The sequence below is a fragment of the Coffea arabica genome, chromosome 6e (assembly GCF_036785885.1).
Source record: "Coffea arabica cultivar ET-39 chromosome 6e, Coffea Arabica ET-39 HiFi, whole genome shotgun sequence".
In the NCBI taxonomy this organism is placed as follows: domain Eukaryota; kingdom Viridiplantae; phylum Streptophyta; class Magnoliopsida; order Gentianales; family Rubiaceae; genus Coffea; species Coffea arabica.
The window spans coordinates 16,634,777-16,645,221 of record NC_092321.1 but is presented as its reverse complement, the minus strand read 5'-3'; the positions used below and the strand labels follow the sequence as shown (position 1 = coordinate 16,645,221).

The window sequence follows — 10,445 nt, the reverse complement described above, 5'->3', positions numbered from 1 at the left end:
TATGGTTGTTTTATTATTCGATTATCCAGGGCCCGGATTCTAGATTAATTCAATAACCTGAAGCCAATTAGGGTAGTTAAATCCGTAATTGTTTAATTATTCTAAACTGGTGGCAACTGGCATGATTGGGTTTGTATCAGGGAGATAGACAGGCTAACTTAAAGAGACCCTCGTAGCGTGTTGATTGGTTAGAATTGGGCTCTTCTAATTATTCGTGCAATTAGGGAATTGAACTTCTTTGGTCGTACCTAGGGTTGTTTCCTGATTAGAGAAATAGTCAACGGTCGTACCTTGGCTATCGACAAATTGAGAAAGAGTTGGTTGTTTATCGCGTGTATGACAACTATAACTAATTTATCAGATAGTAACTGGAATAATCCTTGCATCTGTGATCGAATTAAGTGAACCATCTTCGAATTTGTCTCTTGGCTAGAGTTCGTCCATTATTATTTTTATTGTGATAATTAGTTATTTGAGTTGTAGTTATTTTATTTTATTTTAATTTATTCCAAGTAATTTAGTTACTCTCATTTTCAAAAATCCCCCATATCTGGAACTTGAGAAGAAATTAAATTATCCCCAGTCCCTGTGGATTCGACCCTACTTACCGCTATATACAGAATTTGTATTTTATTTGAGCAGGTATTTATTATTGCACAGGCTCGACACCCTGTCAATTTTTGGCGCCGCTGCCGGGGACTGGTGCCAGATTAATTTGTTTCTTTTTGAATTCATCTTATTTTTATTATTTTTATTTATTTTCCTCTTATTTTTTTTTATATAGTTTATGGCTTCTAACACTCCGTATTTTGGTGATCGATTGGATTTTGTTTCCAGGGAAGGCAATAAGGCTTGTTTTTTTGCTAAGTTTGCATATTCAGAGACACTAAACTCTATTAGAGAAAGAATGGCTACTGCAACCTGTAAAATTTGTTATCCCAGGGATCATTCAACTGGTATGTGCCCCGAATATCAAGATAATCTGAGTGTCCCACTCAATAATTATGGAGATTTTTCACCCTGGTCTCAAACGTGGTATAACCCTAATCCAAATGGGTATGATTAAGGATGGTGGGATAACTCCAGTTATAATTATACAACAGGGCCAATGAATTTTCAGCAGTATGAGTCTCAAGAATCATCATCTATGTCAGGTATGTCTCTTGAAGAAATAGTTGAATCAATAGCTACTAATATATATCAATTCCAATAGGAGACACAAATGAGAAATGGGATGATGAAGGATGCAATGAGTAATCTGGCAGATCAAATATGTCTATTGACATCCATAATAAATCGATTGGCTTCTCAAATTGAAGAATTGCCCTCGAAAATCATTGTTGATTTTGAAGAAAATGAGAGTGCAATTTACTTGACTAGTGATGAAGAGATGCAAGAGTGTCAAAATGAGAGATCTACAGATGCAGTTGAAAAAGAAGCCGAAAAGGAAGAAATGGAACCCCAACCGCAACCCATTCAAGTGAAAGAATCCAGTGAAGAATCATCAAATGTGGTGACACCACCTCCATTCCCTAACCCGCATTTTCTTAACTCTTACTCTATGATTTCTGTTAATGAGATTGATTTTGTTATACCGGAAGTTCTTGAGTCTCATGGCAGGAATGAGTTAAGAGTAGCTATGGTCAAATATCTTGAACCGTCGAATGCTCTTGATGGAGGAGTGGATGAAGAATTGCAATCAATGCTTGATTATTTGGCGCCATCAACTAGTCCATGGAAGACCGTAGCTCGTGTGCTCAAAGATTACTCCATCTATGAGGGTTACCAGGATCACATTGAAGATGAAGTATTGAAGCGAGTTACAAGATTTTATCCTCCGTGAACAAGCATAGCATGTCTAGCCAAAGACATTAAAGAAATGCGCTTTTTGGGAGGCAACCCAATTGTTGATTTTGTTATTTTTGTGTTCAATTTCTTAAATATGTCGTTTCTCACTTGGGTACTAATCACTCTTGATGTTTCCTCACTATAACCAGAATAGGTAATCTTGGCGTGCCCACGCGAGGAGGGCACGCGTTAAGCGTCTAAATTCAAGTCTCATGGTCAGTGGACGTTTTACAATTTTGGCATGCCCACGCGATGTTTGACGACCCAAAAATGAATTCAAAAAAAAAAATTTTAATTTAAAAATTCACATTGAAAAAAAAAAATTCAAAAAAGAAAAAAAACATTTTTTTCTTCTTCTTTTTTTTTCTTTTTCTTCAAAAATTCAGATTTTGAAAATTTAAATTCGAAAAAAAAAAATTTTGAAAAAAACATTGAAAAAAAAAACCCCCCAAAAATATTTTATTCTCTTTTTTCTTTTCTTGTTTTTCTTTTTTCTTTTCTCTTCCTTTCTTTCCTTTCTTTTTTCTTTCCCTTTTCTTCCTCTTCTTCCCCGCTTCCTTCTCCCTCTTCTTTTCTTTTCTTCTTCGACCGAGACCCAAGCCACACGCCGCTCCACCTCACTCCACCTGCGCTCGACCACCCCAGATCCCCTCGCGTCCATCCACAAAGCTCGCGCGCCGCCAGTAGCTCTAGGCAGAAGTCGCAGCCACGCGACAGTCGAGCGCCGCCCATCTCCTCCTTAGCTGACCAGCACACGTCACCGCTAGCTCCCGCGCCTCGCACAGCTGCACGCCGCTGACCAGCTGCGCGCCGCGACCTCCCAGCTCGCTCCCACCTCTGCAGCAGCCTCTTGCTTCATCGCACGACTTTTCCTTCCTCCCACGGCCTGCCCTAAACGCTGCCGTGCTGCCCTAAGCGCTCAGTCCCGCTGCCACCAACGGTGTCCGGTCCCTTCTTCCCTCTGTGGTTTACCAGTACCTTTTGCTTTTTAGTGTTTTTCTATTCACGGTGGGCAATGGCTTTTGTTTGATCGATATCTGGCCCCTTTTCTTGTGATTCTCTTTTGCTTTTGTTTGTCTGGATTACTTGTTGTTGATTGAATTTGGGCGCTCTTGCCATCGATCGATCATATTTGATTTAATTCTTCCTTGTGTGCCCACCAGTGGTACTGGTGGGGTCTTTTGACTATAATTGTTGCTTACATTTGGAGATGCTTGCTTGTTTGAAAATTCAAGTTCTTGTGATTAAGTTGTTGCTCCAATTCTGATATGCTGTTGCTAGAACTTTTGATTGGATTGAGTGTGCAATCAACTGTCCAATTGGTGGTAGTTGTTGCGATTTTGGGTAGAATTGTGTCTATTTGCTGAGAGTTGTTGATTTATTAAGACACTAGCACAGCTCCTAGTTTGTTCGACCTGCTGTTTTGATGCATTGTTGGGAGCTGTGCTCTGGTATGGTGGGGTACTTTCTGCGTCTGTTTGTTGAATTGGAAGGCTACTGTGTCCCTTCCTTTGCTTATTGCTGATCGATGGTGCCTAATTGACCTACTTGGGGTACTCTGCCTCTTAAATTCAAGTCCTACATCTTTGGAGCATTTGTTGCACTTTTGGACTGCATTAATTCTGAATTTGACTACATGGGGTCTATAAGTACTTATTGATTGCATTTGCTATAAGTGTTGGGGTTTGGTTTAATCTGTGGGAGATTGAATTGTGCATTTTGCTCATTGGGATGGCTTTAAAAATTGTTATTGCTTTGAATTTTCGGCTTCCATTATTTGTTGGCAATTGTAGTCTCTTGTTGCTTAGAGTGATATTTAGAGTTCATGGTGAAGCCACGAATGGCACCAGCTCCAGATGCGAGTTGAGAGACTAGAGACTCGGATGACCCACATTGACGTCACTATGCAGGTCTTGATCCACAATTTCCACCTGAACTGCCCCTGTTTTGATGACTTCAGGGAAGTACCGTTGCCCCTCTCCTTCCTTCTACTTTTACATTATCACATTGAGGGCAATGTGTGAATTAGGTGTGGGGGAAATCATTGTGGTGCTAGTAATTTTGTTTTTAGTTTCTAGAGTTTTTTGTTTTTCTTTATTTTTTTTTTAGTTTGTTTTTGTCCATTTTTCGTTTATCTTCTTTTCTTTTTTCTGGTGGTCAGCTCTTCTATAACTACCAAGTTTTGATGCTGGATTGTTGCCTCTAATTCTGCTATTGCCAAGTTTTATTAATAAAAGGGTATTAAGTTAATGTGGTTGAGTTCAGGAACATCTCTTTGGTGAATATCAATAATTGCTTAACTTTTTCAATTTTTGGTTAATTTTTCTAAGCAAAGGGAATGATTGTTGGCATTTTTCATGTGAATTGGTCCAGTTATTAATTTTAGTTCTCCATGTCTGGAAATTTGAGGCTGGCTGCTGTTATTCTTGTGTTGCTTTTAGATATCGTGCTATATGGTTGCAAATAAGAGTTGACCGTACTCCGCTAGTGGTTACTACTGAATAACCCGGGATCTTCACCTAAAGTGTTGATTTTCGCGTCAAAAGGTAGTAGTTGCTATGAGTGCGTGGTCCCGTAGCAATTGGAGCTGAGTAACCGGGCTCCTCCATCTAGCAAATGTTGGAGTTCGCGTCAAAAGACTCTACGGGCTATAGACTAAGTCTTTTGTTACTCAAAAAAAAAAAAAACAAAACAAAACAAAAAGAAAAAAAAAATAAAGATTGTGTTAATATGTGAATAAGTCAGCTTGCCGGTTTGTGATCTTAATGTCGAGATTTTGGTTAATAGTTGGACCATTTGCTAATAAATGTGAGCAACCATTCTTTTTTCTTAGATTAGTTTGCTTTAAATTGGAGGAGTTAGTGGTTAGGAAGCTAATCAGGGTGATTTTTCTTGGATCTTAACCTGTGATGCTTGATATATGTTTTTCTTGGTATCTTGGCAATACGGTAGTTGGAGCAATAGCCATTGTCAAATTTTGGTGTTCAATTGCTGTTCTCATGCTTGAGGGCAAGCATGATACAGGTGTGAGGGGAATTGATAGGGTGTTAATTGTTAGTAATTTTATTATCAATTTCCCCTTTGTCCTTGCCAAATATTGTTTTAATTAGTAATATTTACTTATATTTGGTATTTGGATCCAATTTCAGGGAGTGGAGCAGAAAAGTACAAAAAAGAGGGACTCTCTGGAATAAAATGGAAGACTTCTAAACACTTCACAAGCCTAGCCCACGTTGCTGAGAAGAAACGGATTCCTATCTCCCTTTTGGCTGACTAGGAGTCCTGCTACCAAGAGAAAAAGGAAATACAAGGAATCTGGCAAAGTTTCCTCTTTGTACCTGGACTCCCAATTCGTGGGGGACCACAGGAAAGCATTGAGTCATTTTTAGCTTTGGACGGAAAGAAGCGTAGGGAGCTTTGGCAGTGCTTGTTCCTTATCCGGCGGGACCACGGAGAAAAGTTAGGCAATTGTTTTAGAATAGGGAACTTCATTCTTTTGGTTTCGTCCAATTCTTTCGTTTATTTATTTGCCCTTTTTCCGTTTCTTCGGGGGACGACGAAGACATAGCTTGTTTTCAATAATTACTTCTGCACTTTTGCATGGGATTTCCTCGATGAAGATGAATTAAATCCCTTCGTCTAGTCGAGGAACAACGGAGGACTTGGTTCTACTAAATTTGTGAGATCGAATTAGTTTTTATTTATTTCCATTAGTCACTGGTATCCGTCTATCTTCTGCTTTATGTTCATATGGTTGTTTTATTATTCGATTATCCAGGGCCCGGATTCTAGATTAATTCAATAACCTGAAGCCAATTAGGGTAGTTAAATCTGTAATTGTTTAATTATTCTAAACTGGTGGCAACTGGCATGATTGGGTTTGTGTCAGGGAGATAGACAGGCTAACTTAAAGAGACCCTCGTAGCGTGTTGATTGGTTAGAATTGGGCTCTTCTAATTTTCATGCAATTAGGGAATTGAACTTCTATGGTCGTACCTAGGGTTGTTTCCTGATTAAAGAAATAGTCAACGGTCGTACCTTGGCTATCGACAAATTGAGGAAGAGTTGGTTGTTTATCGCGTGTATGACAACTATAACTAATTTATCAGATAGTAACTGGAATAATCCTTGCATCTGTGATCGAATTAAGTGACCCATCTCCGAAGTTGTCTCTTGGCTAGAGTTCGTCCATTATTATTTTTATTGTGATAATTAGTTATTTAAGTTGTAGTTATTTTATTTTATTTTAATTTATTCCAAGTAATTTAGTTACTCTCATTTTCAAAAACCCCCCATATCTGGAACTTGAGAAGAAATTAAATTATCCCCAGTCCCTGTAGATTCGACCCTGCTTACCGCTATATACAGAATTTGTATTTTATTTGAGCAAGTATTTATTATTGCATAGGCTCGACACCCTGTCAATCTTTGGCGCCGTTGCCGGGGATTGTAAATACAGAATTTTGATTGTAATCCTTCTAACCCTAAGATTGTCCTCCAAAAGTATTAGTAAAATTTTTTACAACTACCCTCAATATTTACACAATGAAACATTGAACTAAAATATATAATAGGATGTTATCTTTTTCCTTTCTTACATAAGTTATTTACTTAATATTGAAAATTTTTTAATGTTCAATTACGTGAATTACAAGTGAACGTAATAGTTATTTAATATTGTATTCTAATGCTTAATTTTAATTGCTATACCATTTTATACCATTAGAATAACCTGGCAAACGACAAATCATGAGCTATAACGTTGGTTATTGAACAAATTAGGGTGCTTGTATAATGAATAGATAGTGTTTTAAAAATCTACAAATCAATACATTGTAAGTTTAAACTAATATTATTGTACACCTAAACAAAGATCCTGGCTCTGCCTCTATCTTTAGAAGTTAAAGCTGATAAATATCAAAATTTTGAGAAATGGGATTTTTAGAAAACAAACAGGCAATTAAAGTGATGAACATGCTCTTTGGAGATGAAAACAGAGCTTGGCACGATAGTCCGCTAGCTGGACATTTTGTCTTTGTCCAACCAAAAACAATCAAACCTAATTTATCCAGCAAAAATGTAATTTGGCGGTTTTCAATTCATCAAAGAAACGTTACATCATTCAATCTTTATTGGATTCGAAATAAACAAGAAAAGTAATATTTTTTCATGTTTTATTGTCCTTGTATGGCTAAGTCGTCTATTGCGGGCTTCCACTGACCAAGCAATTTCCAATCTTGAAGATATCATTCTAACGGAACTTTCTAAAAAAAACTACTTCCACAGCCTTCTGGGCTTATTAGGTGCTTTGTCTTAAGATCAACGTTGAAAGAGGGATTAAAATATCTATTGCAGGAGTGGAATTCAACAAGAAATAATTGTCCAAACATATCATTCAAGGGGGCGAAATGCTTATTAGTATAGTTTAGGAGGTAAACTGCAACTGAATACTCCCTCCGTTCCAGAAATTGTGTCGCGCTTTGAAACTTGTAATTTTTATCAACAGTGCAAGACTTTTAAATGATTTGTGTTTAAGTTCCGGCAATACCCCTTGACTTTCAATGTTTCCATACGTGATTGAATGATAAAGGGGTCATAAGTTGTGATAAGACATATGGGACCCAAAAGAATAAAAAGTCTCCACACTACTTTAGAGGAAAGTGTCATGCACGATTGTTGTTTGCATTTTATGTGAGAATCACGATCTATCAAGTGCAGTGTTGGTACTTGGGAAGTGCATAATTGGGCCCACTAAAAGATAAGAAAAGGCTGTCACATTGAAGGGTATGGAGCGGAAATGTGTGAGAGTTTTCATTGCCAATTTTAGTAAGTGACAATCATTTTGGGACGGATAAAAAAGAAAAGTATGACATTATCAATGCGACGGAGGGAGTATATAGTTTGTGGGGGGTTTTTAGCATTTAACCCTTTTTTAAATTGATTGAAGAAGAATAGTCAGAATGAGTCCACTTTTCTTTGGGTTAAAAAACAGAAATTTTATTGACTTGCATTACGATCTAAGTCTGCTAGGTTATTCAAATAGAAAACACTATAGTCAACAGAATCTACATTAAACTAACAAGGACTTTTAGTGATATCTCAAGTTTGAAACCCCCGACTTAATTTAAAAAAAGGGCAAAATATAGAAAAGTCCCTTGAGATTAAGCGAACATACAGAAAACCCCCTCTAATTTTAAAACATACACTCCGGTATCTCTTGGTTTGAACTAATTTAAAAAACCACCGAAAATCATATGAATTAACAATTGGGTTTTATCCCACCAACTGTTATTTCGTTGGGTTTGGATTTTATCCCACCAACTGTTTATTGCTTATATATATTAGGATAATTGTGTCATTTCGTTCCCCTCCATTAGTTTTGACGATTTCCATTGTTATTTCAAATCAGTTCAAATCATGAGAGGTTGAAATGTATGATTTGAAATCATAAGGGGCTTTATCATAGATTAACTTAATCACATAGGGCTTTTTTGTATTTTACCCTTTAAAAAAATTAAAAATAAAAGGACCCTATGGCTTTCATCATACACCTTATATAATCAAAGCAATTCTAACAAGCTGAGAAAATAGAGAGCTTTCTAACATTTCCAATTCCCAAACCTTTCCAATGGCCATAATTGAACATTCTACAGTCCACTGCCAAAACCAAAACCAAAACCAAAACCAAAACCAAAGCCAAAATGGTAGTATTCAAGAAACTCATGAAGTAACTGTGGTCATGGTTCCCCTTCCAGCACAAGGCCATCTCAACCAGCTCCTCCATCTCTCCCGCCTCATCTCCTCCTATGATATACCCGTTCACTATGTTGGCACGGCCTCTCACAACCGCCAGGCAAAGGTTCGCGTCCACGGTTGGGATCCTCTTGCCACTTCCAACTTCCATTTCCACGAATTTTCCATCCCTTCTTATGAAACTCCTCCTCCCAACCCAAATGCCCCTACAAAATCTCCCACACAACTCATCCCAGCGTTCAACGCATCGATCAAACTCCGCGAGCCAGTTTACGCACTTCTGCAACAACTTTCTGGCACAACAAGAAGATTGGTAGTTATATATGACGATCTGATGCCATATGTCATCCAGGATGTGGGTTTAATCCTGAACGCAGAGGCCTACTGCTTTCAAAGCATCTCAGCCTTCACTGTCTACGCATTTGTTTGGGAGCAAGAAGGAAAACCTGGAATATCCGAGCCTGAACTACTCAAACCACTCGAAGATCTTCCAACACTTGAAAGCTGCTTCCCCCAAGAGCTGATGGACTTTGTAAAATTGCAACATGATAACAAGCCAATTACCTCTGGCTCCCTGTTCAATACTTGTAGAGCTATAGAGGGTCCATACCTTGACCTCCTTGCAAAATCCGGAATAACTGACTCGGACAAGCAATGGGCTATTGGTCCATTCAATCCAGTAGAGATGAATGAACAGAAAAACTCGATGAAGAGACACTATTGCCTGGATTGGCTGGACAAACAAGCGCCAAACTCGGTCATTTTCATTTCCTTTGGTTCAACAACTTCAATATCAGATGAAGAAGCCGAGGAGATCGCAATTGGGCTAGACAAAAGCGGGCAAAAATTTATATGGGTACTGAGGGATGCAGACAAAGGAGATGTCTTCCAGGGAGAAGATAGGAGAGCTCAGTTGCCTGAAGGATTCGCAGAGAGAACTGAAGGAAGAGGAATAGTTGTGAGGGATTGGGCACCCCAACTGGAGATTCTTGGACATTCATCAACAGGTGGATTCATGAGCCATTGCGGATGGAACTCGTGCATAGAAAGCATTAGCATGGGAGTACCCGTGGCAGCATGGCCTATGCATTCTGACCAGCCCAGAAACGCGATACTACTGGAAAAGGTGCTCAAGGTTGGTCTAATAATAAGGGATTGGTCAAAGCAGAATGAACTTGTGACATCCATAACTGTTGAAAATGCTGTGAGAAGATTGATGGATTCAGCTGAAGGAGAAGAGATGAGGCAAAGAGCCAGTGAATTGAGCAAAGCTGTCAAAGGTTCTGTTATGGAAGGTGGTGTTAGTCGCTTGGAGATGGATTCTTTCATTGCTCATATCCGTAGGTAGACTTTCAGCTCATCCAAATCGTTAAGTTCTTCAATCAGCAGGAATTCTGAGTAATAAAATTGTAACTTATTAAGTTAAATCAATTGCAATGAAATTTTCAGTAAACTGCGGCTGACCAGCTTTCTAATAGTTTTAATTTCGATTAATCAGACACTGGCTCTTCTTGGTCAATACTCCTCACTTGTTCACCACATGATTCAAAATATAAAGAATCAAAAAAGCATCATCAGTCCTAGGTAGAAGGCACTTTAATGTTTGTGTTTTGGCCTTCTCCTAGTCCTACGTACGTTGTTACTTTGATGAACTTATTTTATTCCGTCATTATCTGGAAATTGTCATCCAACAGGTCAGGATGGACGAAATGCAGTCTTTACAAGACCACATGCATCTAGTGGTCGGACAATTTGGTTTATTAAATTTAAAAATGTTGTTTCATTGTAATTTCCTAGCTATTAAAAGATATAAATCCTATATCCGCATGAAGACTTTTATGTTG

General features: G+C 38.3%; 1 protein-coding gene across 1 annotated transcript; it reads left to right on the top strand.

Annotated features, from left to right (window-relative positions):
* Positions 1 to 8,413: 8,413 nt before the first annotated feature.
* Positions 8,414 to 10,054, top strand: LOC113695364 (zeatin O-glucosyltransferase-like). Its single transcript, XM_027214422.2, has one exon. The coding sequence runs from the start codon at positions 8,477 to 8,479 to the stop codon at positions 9,947 to 9,949; it is 1,473 nt and encodes a 490-aa protein (XP_027070223.1). The 5' UTR covers positions 8,414 to 8,476; the 3' UTR covers positions 9,950 to 10,054.
* Positions 10,055 to 10,445: the final 391 nt, after the last annotated feature.

What these genes read in the sequence shown, in the direction of transcription:
- LOC113695364 (XM_027214422.2), top strand. Translation starts at nt 8,477, where the DNA reads ATGGCCATAATTGAACATTCTACAGTCCACTGCCAAAACCAAAACCAA.